This window comes from Euprymna scolopes, chromosome 6 (genome assembly GCF_053919585.1).
Source record: "Euprymna scolopes isolate OS-2025 chromosome 6, ASM5391958v1, whole genome shotgun sequence".
Classification (NCBI taxonomy): domain Eukaryota; kingdom Metazoa; phylum Mollusca; class Cephalopoda; order Sepiida; family Sepiolidae; genus Euprymna; species Euprymna scolopes.
The window spans coordinates 83,469,329-83,489,353 of NC_136487.1; the positions used below are offsets into that span (position 1 = coordinate 83,469,329).

Consider the following 20,025-nt stretch of genomic DNA (forward strand, 5'->3'; position numbering starts at 1 on the left):
AGGAAAACAGTCTGGGAACGAAGAGGAATTCAGCAGTACACAAAGGTCAAAGTGTACAAAGCAGTTGTTCTGACATCTCTTCTATATGGTTGTGAACGTGAGTCCTCTACAGACGTCACAAAAAACAACTAAACCACTTCCATCTTTGATGTCTTCGAAACATCTTGAACATTCGCTGGCAAGACAAGATCCCAAACACTGATGTTCTCCAGAGGTTCAAGCTCCCAAGCATCATCACTATGATCCACAAAGCGCAAACCCGCTTGGTAGGCCACGTGTATCGGATATAACAGACTCACGCATACCAAAACAACTGCTCTATGGTGAACTCCGGTATGGAATGAGAAGAGCTGGTGGACAGCGCAAACGGTTCAAAGACACTCTGATGTCCTATATGAAAGACTTCAACATTGACGTGAACTCATGGGAAAGCAATGCTTCCGACAGGCCAACCTGGCTCCGCTTGGTACATGAGGGCTCTCTGCTCGCAGAAGCAAGACGAACTGAATCTGCAAAAGAGAAGCGCGCTGCACAAAAAGCCCAAGATGCTGAAGTGGCCGTCTTCAGCCACTGGTGTCCAACATGTGGCAGGGGCTTCCGTGCCCAGATTGGACTGATCAGCCACCTGCGGACAGACAACTAGTTATCTATGGTCATAATCGACTCCAATTGACGAACACACACATGTATGTATATATGTATGTATGTCTACTTAAAACTTTTGACAGAGGCGACGGATTTTCACAATATCAGTATTATTCTGAAGCTTGACCCTTTGGATGACAAATATCGAAAAATTGGCCAAAAACATCAATTCCTTCACCCTCAACTGGGTACTTTTCTACAGGAAGGGGTCACTTTTTTCACCAATATTTTTGAAAGCCATCTCCTCTTTTTGATTGTCTAGCCTTAATTTAAACCTATGTTACTTCCGGTTTGGCGATTGATGCAACAGCAAAGACGTCACTTTTTTTTTCATGTTCTTTGCCTCCTTCACTGTAAGGGTTTGCGCCTGCCTACTACAACTTTTTTTTTTTTTGCTCAACATACACCTCCAAACACCCGAGCAACACCGGGCACCCAGGCTAGTTTATTATAAACAGAAATAAAGTAAATATTAACGTAGCTATAACTTCCTTAAAAAAATAAATGAAGTAAAAAAAAAAAGAAAGAAACTAAGACCTGTACATGCGAGTATTATGTTTTTTACTAAACAGTCCACTTCTTGTAAGTAAAAAATAAATACTCAAGTTGAGATCGAAACCAAAACCTAAAGACAGTGAGTCAAGCACGATCTTTGTAAAAATGTTTTCAAACTTACTTATCCTTAACATAAGTAACCTATCATGTGAATGATTTATGCATTTACATTCATGAAACAGTTGACAAATAGATAAAAATCTGACGACCTCCACACATACCAATTTAACAATTTTGAGTCCTTAGCAGCTACTTTTTCTGGATGAAAACCGATTAAAAAGTTTTCCACATGTTTGAATAACTTATATACAAAGTTTAGAGACGGGCCTATTTCTGAAAAATCTGAACAGTTAGGTCACGTGACATGTGACACCGGTGCTTCTACCATTATTGATCCTTTGAATGAATTGTTCGTTATGTTTCACTTTTCTTTGTTTTGTTTATAGTAATAAATGTTCGAAATTTCTTTGAACTTTTTCTTTCTTTAATTCTTTGAATTGTTTTTTTTTGTTTTGTTTTTTTTAACTTTTAGCTTAACTTGTTTTATATTGTATATTTCACCAATAAATGCTCATCTTGTTCAGCTTGGCTAGGAGCAAAATGTTATTTATACTACACTTCACCTTTTCTGTCCTCAGTCAGGGGAGGAGAAATCCTCCATCCAGAGTTCCCCGTTTTGGGGAGCTGGATTTCACCACATTAAAAACTGACCTTGTGTCTAACTCTGCCCTCATGGGGGAGGGAAGTAAATAGGAAGAAATATGGCGGCTGAAAAAAACGTTTTTCGACCCCAATAAAAGCATTACAATACATTTAAACCCTGAAGAATTTCCGCCATGAGCCCTTTTTGTTCTAAGTTAACAACTAGGCACTACTTGTGTTTCAAACTTAAAAGAAATCACTTTAAAATAATAAAAACACTAAAGCTTTTTCAGTTTGTTGTCTTTTTTGGAAGAGGAGGGGGGGGGGTGAAGTGCCTCTATTATCCCAAAGAGCCAGGTATGTAAGCACTTTCAATAATTATACACAAAAAATTTTCTTTATGTTTACAATCAATTTTTATTTAAAGTTAAGAAATTATTTTCTAAAATATATTGTTCATATACGTTTACATTTTTTTTCGAAGTAACATTAAGAAATTAATTTAAAAAATATTGTTTATATCCATCTTCATTCAAAAGGGTTACTTTTCGGTAGCTTCACTGGTTTTTAGTTTAAATTTTCCGAATTTCAGAATGAGGCTCGTCTGCGGGACCTACTTCTTTAAGCTGCACCCAAAATTTCAAGTTTGTAGAAAGTTCATTGAGTATATAGGTTGAGAAGTGCCCTCACACACACACACACACACACACACACACACACACACACACACACACACACACACCTCACTTTATATACATATATATATATGTATGTCCACATAGATGACCATAACCCGTTTACCCTTCATGTCACAGGTTGTTTATGTGGATGACATTATTCCTTTGTAATGTCCAGTAACAAGCAAGAAAACTCCACAGTATTGTTGTAATATATTAGTCGTTCGTTCCTCCCATTCTTCCTTTTCTAATTTGATGGTTGACATTTTCTGACATTGTTCCACATTTGTTTGAATAGATGACGTCATCTCATTATGACTTCATCAAATGTGCACGAGAACAAATAGCATACTAAACCCTCAAAGGTCTAGAAGGTACATTTAGTAGGCGTCTCATAGTTCTTCTAGTCAAGGGTCGTTTCTCACGTAATAAAAATCTGGTCGATGTCCCCCCCCCCTCTTTAATATGTGCCATCATTCACCATGCCTGATTGCCTCTATCCTTGTTTTAATGGATGACATAATTTAGTGACATCATCGTTTTAATATTGTCGTCCAATATAAATGGTGACAAGTAAGCAAGATCCACAATTTTTTTAATATACTAAATTTCCGGGGATCCCGGATCCAGAAGATCGTCTAGTAGATAATAACCCTTCGCGTCACGTCTGTTTGAATAAAGGATCTCTCCCCCCTTCTCTGAGGGATGGTGGCATCATTTTATAACGTCATACTCTCCACTGCGTCTCTGTTTTATTGGATGACGTCATCATTTTGTGATGTAATCATTTCGATGACGTCACTCAATGTGCAAGCAAAATCTACAGTTTTAGTATAATATAGGCTCCTATATGGTTGACTATTATAGAAAACTGATCACATATAATGATAGAAGATGTATCAAGACACAGGAATGGGCATGTTTGATCTGACATAATGATGATTCATTAAAATTGTGGGGTCTGCGTATGCGCCTGGTCCACAAAGTATGGAAATAAAAAATTTAAAAATTAAAGAAAAACGTTTACAAGTGTTTTCGATATAGATGTACATAATAATACTTTGATAAGTATGTTTTAACTTAAATAGGGATGGTATAATGAAATTGTGGGGTCTGCGTTCGCGCCTGGCCTCCATAGAATTGAAATAGGCACAAACTTTAATAAAGACTTTTCATATCTATTTGCGTAAGTATATATTTGATAATTATGTTTCAGTTTGAAGAAATCTTGTATAATAAAATTATGGGGTGTTCGTTCATGCCTGACCTCTATAGAATGGAAATATGTCACAAAGTTTAACAAGGTTTTTTAATATAGATCCACAGAATATTGTGATAAGTGTTTCAGTGTGAACAGGTATGGTATAATAAATTATGGGTTTTATCTATTTTATTTTTACTTTCATCATATTTTTGCTTTGGTTTTGATACCCCCAAATTCAATCCAAATTTACAACCCTTCCTTTTCATAACCTATCATACTTTCATAAATCAGAGTCCATTTTCTGTAGGCTGTTTTTGAACTCAGTCAATGACAGGTACTTTTGCTAGTATATATACATATATACATAAAGAGAGGGTACTCTTGCATAATTTTACTCGGATTCTCTAGAATTCCCGTCAAGCATTGATCGGGCAAGACCGGCAATCATCGGTTTAAGCCGAGTGTTGTAACAGATGCGGACTAATTTAAAAACAAACCGGGGGTGGGGTGGGGGATGCAAATAATAAAAAAATAACAAAAACCTACCTTTAAAGGATTAAAGAAATATATTTAAAATTTATATATATATATATATATATATATATATATATATATATATATATAAGAACAAATAGTTAATAAAACATGTAGAAAAACACTTTGAAAAGGAGTTAAAAACGTATTTAATCTGAAAAGGAAACACTTAATAAGTGGATAGTCTTTAATCCTCCAATCTGTAGTGGAATGGGGACAAAAATGGATGGTCACATTCAATGCTGCCAAGACTAAACTTGTTTCCTTCAATAACTACAAGAAACCTTCTCTACCATCAATAGCAATGGCCAAAGACTTTACCTGAAAGCACATCTTTTAAACTCCTCGGCCTAACGTTCACAGGAAACATGAGTTGGAACAATTACATTCCGAACATTACCAGGACCGCTGTGAAAAAGGTAGGTTCTCTGTACCGAGCTAGAAAGCTACTGATGCCTGAAAGTATCCTGTACCTCTATAAGGCCACCATTCACCCATGTATGGAGTATTGTTGTCATATTTGGGCCGGTGCATCTGCTACTAGTCTCTCACTCCTAGAAAAGGTTCAAAAGAGAGTCGCTAACCTAATAGGTCCTGAACTATCATCCAAGCTTCAACCTCTGTCCCATCGACACAATGTAGCATCCCTCTGCCTGTTCTACAAGTAACGGTGAATGTTCCGACGAGCTGCAAGCACTTGTACCCCCTCTACGTAAATACCCCTGACAAACAGTAAAATCCCACCCCTTCACAGTAGAGATTCCTAGATGTAAGAGAGCCTTCTACTCCAGTAGTTTCTTCCCCAGAACCGCTAGACTTTGGAACTCCCTGCCAGGTTCCTGCTTCCCCAACTGTACTGACATGCAGAAGTTCAAGTGTAACGTGAACCGACATCTTGCTGCCCAACTCCCCATCTAGTACCCCTGTAGCCTGTGTCCCTAATAGTAGCCGCCTACATCAAAGTGGCAATGTGCCTTGTTAGGGGTGAAAATGTAATTAAAAAAAAAAAAAAATCCGCAGAGTTTTGAAGAAATACTTTCCTTCTCATCAGGGGGTAGAAATTAACAAAATGCGGGATCGGATTTTGCATACAAAAGTATTTGATGAAACTGCAAGTAAGTCAAAGATCTTACTTAATAACAAAAAGTGAAGCAGAGGGAATATGGTGAAGAAAAAGGTGGTTGAGATAACTTTATAAATATTAATTCTTTAATATTTATAATATACTTTAGTTTTACCATCTTGGATCATTTTGGTAAATTTAATTGTAATTTTTATTTTATATATATTATATGGAGGTCACCACTTATCAAGGGCCGGAAGCCACTCGAGGATAAGGGTATGGCAATAACCCTTATCTTCGAGTGGCTTCCAGCCCTTGATAAATATAATTTCTGTTGACCCCCTCCCCCTCCCCACAAAAAAAAACAAACTTGACAGAACAAAGTCTTTAAAAAAAATACTTGTACTTACACCTAACAATTTACGGTTAAAGAAAAAGTAAAACTTATCTTTTCTTGAAGAAAAGAGAAAGAAACTTTCTTTTGATAAAAATACAGATAATCAAAAATAACAAAAACCTACCTTTAAAGAACTAAAGAAATCTACTTTTTAAATAAATTTTATTTTATACATATATACTAGCAAAAGTACCCGTCGTTGACTGGGTTCAAAAACAGCCTACAGAAAATGGACTCTGATTTATGAAAGTATGATAGGTTATGAAAAGGAAGGGTTGTAAATTTGGATTGAATTTGGGGGTATCAAAACCAAAGCAAAAATATAATGAAAGTAAAAATAAAATAGATAAAACCCATAATTTATTATACCATACCTGTTCACACTGAAACACTTATCAGAATATTCTGTGGATCTATATTAAAAAACCTTGTTAAACTTTGTGACATATTTCCATTCTATGGAGGACAGGTGCGAACGAACACCCCATAATTTTATCATACCATATTTCTTCAAACTGAAACATAATTATCAAAGTATACTTACGCAGATAGATATGAAAAGTCTTTATTAAAGTTTGTGCCTATTTCCATTCTATGGAGGCCAGGCGCGAACACAGACCCCACAATTTCATTATACCATTCCTATTTAAACATACTTATCAAAGTATTCTTATGTGCATCTATATTAAAAACACTTGTAAACGTTTTTCTTCAATTTTTAAATTTTTTATTTCCATACTTTGTGGATCAGGCGCGAACGCAGACCCCACAATTTTAATGAACCACCGTTCTGCCAGATCAAACATACCCATTCCTGTGCCTCGATACATCTTCTATCATTATATGTAATCAGTTTTTTAAAATAGTCAACCATATAGGAGCCTATTCGTGACCAGACACACACAGACATTCAGCTTTATATATATATATATATATATATATATATATATATATATATATATGGAGGGCACCACTTATCAAGGCCCGGAAGCCATTTGAGGATAAGGGTCATTGTCATAACCCTTATCCTCGAATGGCTTCCGGGCCTTGATAAGTGGTGACCTCCATACATATATATATAAAATTTATAAAGTAGATTTCTTTAGTCCTTTAAAGGTAGGTTTTTGTTATTTTGGGTTATTTGTATTTTTATCAAAAGAAAGTTTCTTTCTCTTTTCTTCAAGAAAAGATAAGTTTTACTTTTTTCTTTAACTGTAAATTGTTAGGTGTAAGTACAAGTTTTTTTTTAAAGACTTTGTTCTGTCAAGTTTTTTTGTTTTTTTTTTTTGGTGGGGGGGGGTCCACAGAAAGTATATCTTTTAAGAAAATATGTAAAAATATCTTTACGAAAAGCGTAAATTGTTAGATGAAAGTACAGGAAAAAAAAAATGGTAGAATCCATTGAAAGCGGTCGGTGGTTCTATGAGAAAATAAAGCTGTGTACGCATTATAAATGTTTCTTTTCTGTGTCTTACGTTATACATTAGTACATTAGGGGTCATTTCGAGTTAAAAGTTTATTTACTGCACCCATCTGGACTAGAGAAAATCATGATTTAAATGTGTATGTCTCGTCTAAATGACTAACGATAATTCTCGGATATGGCCGACCAGACGGGTGATCAAAAAGTCAGATCGAGCGTACCGCGTACCGGAAAACGAAATGAGACTAACGAAATGAGCCAAATCGAAATTGAATTTTATTTACGTTTGAATAAAAAACAGTCGAGTTATTTTTTTTATTCAAGACCCCCCTCCCCCCCCCCCAAAAAAAAAAAAAAACGTGCAAAAAAAACAAAAGAACACGGCCAAAAAAAAAATTATCCAAGAAAATAAAACATAACAAATTAATCTGAAAAGCGCAAAGTTCAAGCCAAGCAAAAAAAAAAAAAAAAAAAAAAAAAAGGCAAATTTTCAATTTGATCTCATTTCGTTTTCCGGTACGCTCAATCTGACTTTTTGATCACCCGTCTGGTCGGCCATATCAGAGAATTATCGTTAGTTATTTAGACGAGACACACACATTTAAATCATGATTTTCTCTAGTCCAGATGAGTGCAGTAAATAAACTTTTAACTCGAAATGACCCCTAATGTACTAATGTATAACGTAAGACACAGAAAAGAAACATTTATAATGCGTACACAGCTTTATTTTCTCATAGAACCACCGACCGCTTTCAATGGATTTTACCAAAAAAAATTTTTTCAAGAAAACTTAATATTTTTATTTATTTATTTTTTTTTTCACTTTTTTACGGTCGTTGTTCATTGTCGGTGGAAGACGAGATGAGGAATCTTTATCTTCGGTCGACTGTTGAATGAACGGGCATGGCATCGACGGCATAGAGGGTGAGATGGGGATAGAGAAAATGGAAGGAAACTCTTCAAAATCGGGTAGCTTTCGGAAATGTGATTTATGATGGAGACAAAAGGATCGTTTCCGAATTTTTTGTCTCCACATAAATTCAGATAAATATGTACCCAGAAGCTCCCGGTTGGTCCCGCATTCTTGCTTGTTTCGCTGTTTTGCTTCCTTTCTACATCCTCTCGGTGTGGTTCGTTGTTGCTTTTGTCGTCTGCAAAATGCATACTTATGATTCACTGTCAGGTGATTAGTGGAATCTTTTTCCTCCCTACTTTGTTATAGGCCCTTCCAACAATCGGATATACGACTGTAGTCCCCGGCAGAATATATTTATTATTGGAAGGAGGGTTTCGGCGTTGCGATTTGGTAAGGTTGGTAAGGTCACACACACACACACACACACACACACACACACACACAAAACTCCTTGTCGGTGATGTACTATGCCTCCCCACGGGACAGAGTTAGACACCAGGGTCGTTTTTTAACGTGGAGAAAAGGTACAAAAATAAAAATTGTCTCAGTCGTGAAGGATTTCTCCTCCACCGAAAGAGAACAAGAAATGGAAGTGCAGCAAAAAAACTGCAGCATCTGAAGAACAGATACTACACTTTGATCTTGACCAATGTAAATAAAAAAATAAAAAGTCGATTTAGCGTTTCAACATTTGAACAACGAACAACGCTCGGTTGAAACAAATGATTGCAGATGCAGGTCTCGCCCGATTCATACTTGACAGGAATTCCTGAGAATCTGGGTCAAATTATGCAAGAGAGAGAGAGAGAGAGAGAGAGAGAGAGAGAGAGAGAGAGAGAGAGAGAGAAATGATAAGCTTGAATAATAAAGTCGCATGCTGTGCAAAAGCATTTTATATGACTTGCTGTCACTTGAATCCCACGAATTTAAGCAATATACGTAACGTAGGTATGCTAATTGTTGTAATAACCCACACACTGACGATGATACTATTTTTGCTTTATGATATCATTATTGAATTGCTTGTAACGAATTGATTGAATAAATTTAGCATCGTAAGACTTCTTATATAGAGAATTAGAATATTTTCAAAACTTGGAAACGTGTGCAGTTAGTTGAGCTTTTAAAACAAAACAGAAATAGGTAATAATCAACTGGTTGTTAATAGAGTCGTAAACCACATTTTTCACGAATCAACTCAAATTTAAAACAAAATGTAAACTCCTTTACTTAAAAAGAAGAGGAAGAAGAAGAAGAAGAAGAAGAAAACGTGTCATATACATGTACTCGTACAATACAAAGATTGTCATGTGATTTTGTAATGATAATACTGGGGAACGTTTATTGATTATTATGGTGCCTGGTATAGAGTTTTGATTACAGCTGTCGTAAATAATAAAATATTTGTGGAAAAATATCTATAGATATTATTTCATTTGATTTCCAACAAAGCAGTAGTATATCTTTGAGACAGTTTGAAAATTGCATCATTTCAATTACTTTATTTAAATCGGAATTTTCTTATCAAGCGTCGTTAGATTCGTTGGGTGGTTTGGTTTGTGGCAAGTAGCGTCTGTCACGACGCTTGCTTCTCGCTCTTTTTCTATTCAAAAATGGTAAAGTAAATAAGAAGAAGACTACGCCTGGATTTTTTTTTTTTTTTTACAAAAAAAGGGAAGAAAGAAAAAAAAATAACGCAAGGACTTTTACATTCACATTGGTGGCGTTAGAGAAGGTGTAGCTGTGGTGCCGGGTAACACCTGAGGTGCTCACCCCGGGGTGTTTAACCCGGCATGGAGCGGCTGGACGGAAGGGATAAGAAGAAGAAAGGACCTCATCACCAACAACATAACATCATCCCCACAAATGTCGGATTGTTAGCAAGGTCAGGGACAGACAGAAGTCGTGGTTGTGTTTATAAAAACATTATCTCTCTAATGATGAGATTATTTTATCATTCAAAGTTCTCACAGTCAAACAATGAAGCCATTTTAATTGCAAAACAAATCTCCCAAGCTTTGATTGTTTTGTTTGCGAAATCATTGTTTACAATATCTAAGGATATTAGTTTTCCCAACTTTTGTTGTTTTATAAGGTTATGGTAAATGTTACTATTGACGACATGAATTATTTTTAAGGAAATGGAGTTGTGAAATTAGTCAAAAACAACTTATTTTAATTTACTTATTCATTCGTGACATAGTGCCTTATTTATCTTCTTTTTTTTTTTTTTTTAAGCAAAAAGAAAGTTATAAACAATAAAAGTTTATGATTGTTGGTTGCACGTAAAGCAGTAAGGAGTCATATTTTTGGTACTTAAGTTATGCAATGCAGTAATGAATGCACTGTGTTGAAATAACGTTATTATTTATAAACCCATTCTTAACACGGGGAGGGCAGGGCGTTTTGTAACTAACTAATCTGTTATTTCAACAAACATTTTAATAAAGTTTATTAAATAAGAATACCGTAAAACTTTAATTTAACTTGAAAAGACTAATATATATATATATATATATATATATATATAGCAATGTGTACCTTCTCCGCATAAACACCATTTTTTATTTTATTTTATTTTACCCCGCAATATATTTGGCTTTTTATTATTTTACTTAGTATCTGTTCTTCAGATGTTGCTGCACTTCTATTTCTTGTTCTCTTTCGGTGGAGGAGAAATCCTTCACGACTGAGACAATTTTTATTTTTGTACCTTTTCTCCACGTTAAAAAACGACCCTGGTGTCTAACTCTGTCCCGTGGGGAGGCATAGTAAATAGGTACAATCAATAATTACGGAACAAAAAAATACTTATAAGTTTTGTTTATTATTATTATTATTCTGTGTAGGAGATGTAGGTGTAGACAACTTCTACACAATTTGAACCAAACTATTTATTTATTTTTTTTTTAAATTCCTACGTTTTAGGTTTAGTTCGACAAAACTCTGAAGTAGTACGGTGCAAATTCTGCAAATTAGTAGGTAAACATTAAAAAAATTAATTGCCTTTTGATTAATTTCTCAACTGTATTTCTTATGTACGGGCAAAAAATGTCGGTAAAAAGATAGGGGGACATATTTCTATTCTATATAATAATTTTCTGTATAATAATTTATGTCCCCAATAGTAATATTGTTACTTTTTAATGCTTTATTTAGATTGACGGTTTTCGTTTTCTAGCATAAAAAATAACCACAAAACGAAAAGGTTAGCAAAAAGCGATGATTTACAGTCAAGATTGTCTGAATTTTTGGACATGCGGAGCCGGAGCACGGAGCAAACGTGACGACACAGATGGTCCCTTCTGATTAATGATTAGTATAAAATCTTTACCATAACCGTAATTGGTACTAGTGTAGAGAGTGCCGGACGTAAATAATAAAGTTATTGTTTAAAAAGCCATTCTTAAAAGGGGAGGGGAGGATGTTTTGTACCTATTCTATACTTCAACCTTACGATTGAAGAAAAAAAACATATAAAACTTTAAATAAACTTGGAAATACGATTTAAAAAATAGCGCGAATCACTCTCTGCACTGCATGCACTAGCACCCCGTAATTTTATTACAAATATTTTTTTTATGATTGAAAATGTAATAGTTTTTTTAGCTGACGTATACGAGCCGAACGAGTTTTTTTTTTTTGGGGGGGGGGGGTACCAAATACTTAAACGTCTGTTAGTCAGAATTTAATTAGTTTTTTTTTTTTTTAAGATTCTATAACCAACCAAATTAGTCTTTCTTTTTGCTGATCACATTTTTTATGGAATGTTTTGTAATAAAATATATTTTCTTAAAAAATAGTTTTTAAAAGTTCTGAATAGTTAAATAGACAAAAAACAAAAACACTTCCCAGGTTAAGAAGTGCTTTCTGAATGTATTCTTTAGAAAGCCATTCTTAACATGGAGAAAGGGAGCTTTCATGTTAAGGGACCTTATCTGGGTCGAAACTAGCGTCCCCCTGTCCTTCCCCGCATAAATCTAGTCAAAAAGAGCAGGCAATCTGGATTCTAATCCTAATCCAAAAGTACAAAAAAAAAAAAACACTAGAAATGTAATGTTAATCAATGTTATTGTGTTTACTGTTACGTGTTACGTTACACTATACATAACAACACTAGACATTTTTTTAAAGTGATAAAAAATAAACAAAACAAATATATAACAAATAAGTGTTATCAAAGGAAAAATAAGTTACTCTTCTACCTAGCTGGATACGTTTTAGTGTTTTAACTTATTTTAAAACGCTTATTAAGTTCGGACAAAATGAGTAGTGTCGAGGCCACCGAGGTAGCCGTGAGAACAAGAAAAAAATAGCCGATACGAGAGGGTCCTCAGGGTCACATATTTGGAGTCTAGATAATCGCTGAAAAATAGAAAATTAAGCAAAATGTCACGGTAACATGTCTAAACAAATCTTTAGAAAATTAATTTATTTGGTTAATATTAACTTTAAACTAGAGGAATCCTAGTAAAAAAAAAAAAAAAAAAAAGTACAGGGGATATTATAAAATAGGCTTATCATTGCATCAATATTATTTTTACCTTGTGTATCTGCTTTTCAGTATTTGTGCAGTTTATGGACCGTGGTATTAAAAACAAAAGTTTTGTTGTCAGATAAGATTTAAGTTAAATTAATTTTTTACGGTATCTTTTGTTCATTAAATTGTTAGGTGAAAGTATAGAATAATCAACAAAGCCCCTACTCGCTCCATGTTAAGAATGGCTTTCTAAATGTTATTTCCGCACTGTTCGTAAACTGCCCAAATACCTACTTTTTTATATTCACTTTAAAAATACAAATTTTGATTATTATTTTTATTTATTTTCAATAATGTTAAAAATTTATTCACGGTATCATGAGTAAAGTACAGAATAGTTAACAGTTTGTAAACAAAAGATAATTATAGCAAATGTAGTAGAATAAAATTCTCTACCGACCAGTATACTTTTAACTTAAAAAAAACAAAAAAATACATACTAAAAGTTAAGTTGTTTGTAAAGCAAAAACGAACTCACACTTCTCAGCGGTTATTGTTTCCTGTGTTCTATGCGACTTGAAAACGAAATGATTTTATTTATTTTTTTTATGATTGTCTAATCTTATTTTATTTTTTCTAATTAAAATATGCGTGCAGATTAATTGGAATTTTATTTCTATTTTAAAACTATTTCTTCCTTAAGTAAATAACTACCTTGTTAATAGCAACAGGTTTTCGACAATATAACCCACTGTCGTGTCTCGTAAAAAAAAATCTACCTGTTTTATTAGTATTCCGAGATACGAAATTGGGTTAATGTCATTCGGTTGATACTTACCATGCCTCATATTGCAAGAAATTTTTTTAAGGCTGTAATGAATTGAGATTTTTTTTTTCTATTGTCGCTTAACACCTTCCGTTAAATCCCTTCATTATGAGATTCTGCTTTTTTAGTTGATTGCGTGTGAAACCCGAAATAAACATTTTAAAGTGGAGAATCGGTTTTGCATATGAATACATATTTTCAAGTCATTCTAGCGTTTTAGGACAGTTAACCATTGCGCATTTTTTTTTGGGTGGGGGAGGGAATTTAAGGGCTAGTGTTTTGGAGCGATTACCTATGGCTTTACGACTTTGCCATTCGAAATTAAGCTTAGCCATACAACTTTTGGTTAACTGCACAAAAAAAAAAAAAAAAAAAAAATAGAATAGCCTGGAAAAGAAAGATCATTTTACGTTTAATTTATATATGAAAATGATCTATTTTAAATTCTAAAAAATTTTTTCCTTCTGCCAAATTTCTTAGAATGTTCAAATGTAATCACTTAAAAAAAAGAAAAAGAAGTATAATTTCATTTTTCTTTGAAGAGGGATGTCTACCGAATGATGTTAATCTACAAATTTACCCTTTTTCCTTTTAAATATAATCTGAGCCATCTGTATCTTTATATGTATATTCTTTCTGTATATTTATAAAGTTGAGCCATTTTTCGTACTAACAGTGAGATTGAAAAGCCAAATTAATCTCCACAATAGAACAATAGCTTTCCAATATATTGATCATATGTATATGATCGATGTTAAAAAAACCATTAATCTCGTTAATTAAAGTAAGATAGTCTATATAAATGGGTTGACGACCCAAAGGCTCCTATTTCTATGACTACTATGCCGAGATGTAAAGGAGGTTGCTACTCCTTTCCCTGGATTGCTCCACTTAACCTTGATCTTCACTGTATAATACTGAGAGTTTAGACAAGAGGCATCAAGTATAAATTTTTCTAGATATTTGTATGACTAACAAGGACTAATCCCCCAATCCCAACGATCCATTATCAAACACTATAATCATTGATCAAATTATTCATTCTTATTGTTATTTGTTACAATTAAAAAAAAAATTTTTTTTTATATTGCTTAGCATTTAAAGTGAAAAAAGTCTTTCCAGTTAAATTACATTTAAGGGATGTTGCTTTCCTCAATATTCTCTGGCAACACTAGATCACGAATCTAAAAAGTTTCTAATAAAATAATTATCTTTACAATTAGTTGTAATTCTAATGATCCATTTACTATAATTGGTTCAATGTGATATGAATATAAGATCTCCTTTGTCTTAAGAGACAATGGATACCCTCTGTAAACATGCCTATCCAAGGACTTTATAATGAAGCAAGGATTGTACCAATCTGCAACCACATTGCTGGAGTCCAGTGACAAGGATCAGTTCAGGATGACTGGAAAAATAATGCCCTGATAAACAGAAAAACTGATGTTATTTCAGTTTTCCTTCTAGTTTAGTTGCAAGGCATGAAAATCTACTATTTAATCCATAGTTGGAGATGATGGGAATAATCGATATCGTTTTGGTATGATATCTACACTTAAAATTGCAATTTACATTTTATGAATTTACTTTGTTATGCAATCTGCCCCACATACAGTAGTCACCATGATACAATAACAAGGAAAACAGTTCTTGTTGATTTCAAACGAATGTGTTTTTGAGTCCACTTTCCTTGCAGCAAACTTGACAATATCTTTTCTGGATTTGTTCCAATTCATGTTCAAAAGCTTGCTGAATGTATGTAAAATTTCAAATGTTTATACCAGAAATTGGCTGAGAGGTCAAATTTTAACTTTGACCCCATTTTTGACCCCTTATTGTTTTGGGCTCAAATCAAGTTAAAAAGTTTGATCCATGTCCTAGGAAGTTGCATCTAAAATTGCAAGTGTTTAGACCCAAAATTGGCAGAGGAGTTTGGTAGAGTTTTCAAAGGTCAAATTGTTGAACTTTGACCCCTTGACAGCCAAATTTCTGGCCGAAAACCGATTAAAGATTTTCCTAAATCTCAATACTTCTTATTACAAATCTTGAGTCTGTAAAAAGTATTTTCTGGGAGGAATTAAATCGAATTACATTTTGTTCTTAATAACATGCTGCAATGATCCACAAAAAGAACAGCTAAACTGGAATCAAATATTGATTTTTGTAGGAAGAAAGTTATTTGATGGCAAAAATCGAGAAAGTGTCTAACTTTACATTATTGTTTAGATACAAGAAAGAAAGAAACTGACTTTTTTATATAGATGTATGCATGTTTACATTTAATTATGATTGCATTTTTAAGTCGTTAGGAATGCTTGTTAGTAATCTTGGTAATTTTTACTTTATAATGTAAAATTTAAATTTATTTTTTAAATTTTGATCAGATCTGTATTGAAATATTTCATAATTATATTAATATAGGAAAACAATATGATTGAAATCCATTATCATTATTTTATATATTCTAATCCTTTATCATGGTAATTCTGAAATTGTTAGTATACTGATTTTACCTGGTTATTTGCTAATCAATTTTCCTTGTTTGTTTTGTTTGAAATTCATCAACAATAATATTTTTTCATGTTAATGTCACCAAAAAGACCACAAATCGAAATCCTCTTTCTATTGTTGTCATTTTTTTTTTTTTTTTCAGACCCAAGGTATATAATGCAGAGAGAGACAACCTCCCTGTAGCTGCCCCTGCTGCAAATCGATGCCTCTCTTTGGAACCTGTTTCTACTGCCAAGACGAGAAATGAGTACAAATGTCGACAGACATCCATCAATAAGTAAGTTGAAAATGTTTAGTTGATTTAGGAATGAATGATCTCATTGATTTTTATAAACATTCTGGAAAAACAACTTTTAGTTAGTTCTTGACTCTAACACTGGCAAAACCCACACACATATATGTACTGTAAAATTACATTCCAATTACCACAAAAAGTTAATTCATAATCATGATTTTTTTTTATTTATATTGATTTTTTATTTTTTATATAAAAAAATTATGTTTACTTCTACCAAAAGTGTTTTGCTCGTGTTTCATTGCACATATAGCCGATGTTGCTGTCTCACAAATCATTAGAGACAGTCACACATAAGTGGATGGAAAAAAAAGGTTTGCTTCAACAAACTACTAAGAGATGATATTTGAAGAAAAGATATCCCCACAAGACTACTACACTCAATCACACGCAGAAACCATTCCACTGCCCCAGTTTTGTCATTTTTATATTCACTATAACAAACAAAGAATGTCTTTTAATAACATCAGTAAAAGACAGTATATTTATGCGTTAAACATGCATATCATTTGTTTGGTTTTGAAAGAAAAACAACAATAGGGAAAGAAAATATTTTTTTTATTAAGCATCAGTAAAGAGCAGATCAAATGCTCTTTAGCCTTGGTGGGCAAGCAGCTAGAGATGGTGGCTTGATAAAAACACGAAATGACTTCCAAAGAATCATGACCAGAGATAAGTTTGAAAGCCAATTTCTAAAAGCTGCCCAACACATGCCAGCATGTAAAAAGAACTTTAAACCAAATATGATGATGATGATGATGATGATGATATTCTGATGACTGGTAATATTGGACACAAATTAACATTTATATTCCATTTGGAATTCATTTTGGATTAGGATACATTTCCTGAGTTTGAAACTGATGTCTACAGGGAAACACATAGGATAAGAAACTTATTATAAAAATGATGAACTCACAGATATGATTTATAATAAACAATTTAATGTTAAAACATAATCGTAAATGCAATGAAAACAAGTGAAGCATGCATGATCCCCCGTGAGTGCACAGTGAACGAGACATAAAAAAATGACTAAGTTCAGCATTGCCACACTCCCCCTCACCATTTAGCTACAAAAGTCCCCAAGGCCTTGACATATTTAAATTTGAGTTCAGCACCATGCAAAACTGCTAAATAGACATACACAGAAAATTTTGAACAAATGAGTAGAAATATGGTAAAATTAGTAATACACACGGACAAAAAAAACGCTTTGGATAATCACAGATTTCAAGGTAGTTCTACTAAAATAGCCATATTTTTTAAACCAAAGCAGTTCAAGTCTTCAAATTACTACTGTTTTGTTCGGAAATGAATATACTTTCAAATAAATTAATAAATATGAATGTACATTATATATTTTAAGAGTTTTAAGCAAATAAAGTGATAAAAATGTGAACGTCATAAAATGGCGTTTTCGGTAAGGTTTTGTAATGACCCCCCCCTGTTTTCTAAAGGTCCGTACCGTGATTGTATGAAGAATTTCGTCATGAAATTTGGAAACCAATCAGAAGAGGTGTTAATCTTAATACTGTCAAGTGTCCAAAATATTTTTGACCATTTCTTTTTTTGTCGTGTTAAAAATAAGACTTTAATATGACGAGTATCGAACATTTTGAAAAAAAAATTCTTCGGACACCCAGTAGTAAGTAAATCAATCTTTTTACTATCTTTATCAATTAAAAGTATTATTTTATGTTGAGTAGGACCGCGGTAATTGATAATTTAAAAGGACCTACCCGAAAAAAAAATTGTTTCTATTTCTCGAATTTGGTCAAATGAAGTTAGTATTACTAGAAGCAGCAGCAGCAGCTCCAGCCTGTAGAATCAGCGATAGCACAGTGTATAAACAACACGCGTTCTTTAATTTTTATTCAAGAACGAATTAAGAAAAACATGAAAATATGAATATAAATGTTCTTATATGTTTAATGAGAGCTATTTTGTTATCAGAATAACATTAGTTTAGAACTATTCGGTTTTCAGAATGTATAATGACAACAATCCCAACCAATTCGGCATTATGAATCTGTTGCAATTTCTCACATTGCTCGTCAAATTTAAAAACATGGTTAAAAAAACAAAATAAACTTTTGTAGATATATAGCTTGCATGCACTTTTATTCTTTAAATTAGTTTTGAACAGCGAATTAAAACAATGTTTTACTGCGAACAGCCACAAATGTTTTTTTTTCAAAATCAAAATAAGTATCAAAATCTCGTTTATACATAGATTCGAAAAAGTTGTCAAAAAACAAATATATAACAAATAAATGTTATCAAAGGCAAGATAAGTTACTTTTCTACCTAACTGGATAATTTTCTAGTGTTTTTATTCAATGTAACATGTTTATTCAGCTCGAAAAACGTACAGTGTTTACCGATGTATTGGAAAATTAAAAATGGTGCCCGGCCCGACTCTCTTTGACACGGTAAGTTTGAGAAAAGGAGTTAAAAATAAAAAAACTATACAAAATACTGTTAAAAACTCACCGAATATATGTCAGCCTATGTCACGGTAACATACATTGAGCAAGTTTCTAGCAGTATTTTGTCTACTTTTTTATTTTTAATTCTTTTCCCCAAACTTACCGTTTCAAGAGAGTCGGGCGCCATTTAAAATTTTCCAAAACATCGGTAAACACTGTTTTCAAGCTGAATAAACATGTTACATTAAATAAAAACACTAAAAAGTTATCCAGTTAGGTAGAAAAGTAACTTGCTTTTGATAACATTTATTTGTTATATATTTGTTTTGTTGACAACTTTTTCGAATCTATGTGTATAGTAATACAAACCCTCAAAATCTATATCAATATTCTTTAAATTTTAAAAGCAGTTAGAAAACACATCAAACTACAATTAAGAAGCTTTTTATTTTGTTATTTTTTTTTTCTACTTATTAAGCGAAAGATATTTTTACAACCTGCTCCAGTGTAGTATAAACGGCCTATGGAATTAACACCTTCAACCTCGAAAATAGAAATCAACAAATTTTTGAACGCTCTCTTTGAAAAAAAGCTCTCTTAACTTCACCTCTAATCCAAATTATGTGTGGCAAGTCTCCTCCTAAAACACTCTTTAACCCTAATAATAACACTAAGTTCGAGTGGCAAGCCCCCCCCCCCAACAAAATACCTCTGTAAGCCACATACAAGCATCTAAAACAAACAAACAAAAAATAGATCCTTCCTTAAAGAAAAATACACATAAAAATAAATTGGTTAACTGTCCTAAAATGCTAGAATGGCCAGGAAATGGTGAATTATTTTACATTAAATTTTTGTGAAACTAACCGCTCCTCCCTCTAATATTGTTTTTGTTAGCTTTGTCTCTGTCAAGTTTTCAGTATGTTCACACATAATTTTCCTTAGCACTACAATTAATTCAAAGTCCGAATGGCAACCCTCCCCATATTCTCATTGCATAGAAACCCTCTTAAAACTACACATAATCATCTTAAAAAAAAAAAAGCATGCATATTTTCCCATAGAAAAAAAAACAGTTAACTGCCCTAAAATGCTAGAATGACCTGTAATAGGAAATTATTTTACATTCAATTCTAAAATAATTTGTTTATCTTTCATTAAAGTTTTTCATGGCATTTTATACATAATTTCCTAAAAAGGTAGAATCACATTTTGGAGGGGTGGTCAGAAGGAGTTGAGTGGGGTTAAACAGAAGGTGTTAATCTACAATAATACCAAAGAAATATTGCAATATATTCATTTTTAAATGGTCTTATGTTTAGATTTAAGTTTTTTTGTACATAAAGCACATTACAATTCAACTTTGAGTTCTCCAACTTCTTTTCTGTTTATGGATACATGGCATTTTTAAGGAATTGC

General features: G+C 33.0%; 2 protein-coding genes across 3 annotated transcripts in view; one reads left to right on the plus strand and one right to left on the minus strand.

The window, feature by feature from the left end:
• LOC145277737 (glycerol kinase 3-like) overlaps window positions 1-13,148 on the minus strand; it is a 152,213-nt gene extending 139,065 nt beyond the window's left edge. Inside the window, exon 1 of one of the 2 annotated variants that reach the window (XM_080129446.1) lies at window positions 13,078-13,148. The gene's annotated coding sequence lies outside the window, so the exon portion shown is untranslated. The other variant, XM_080129449.1, reaches the window with a different exon arrangement.
• Window positions 9,483-20,025, plus strand: part of LOC145277738 (F-box only protein 15-like) — a 61,564-nt gene continuing 51,021 nt past the window's right edge. Inside the window, exons 1-2 of the mRNA XM_080129452.1 lie at window positions 9,483-9,944; window positions 16,022-16,156. Coding sequence (XP_079985578.1) covers window positions 9,853-9,944; window positions 16,022-16,156 — 227 coding nt within the window. The 5' untranslated portion in view covers window positions 9,483-9,852. The remainder of the gene's footprint in view (window positions 9,945-16,021; window positions 16,157-20,025) is intronic.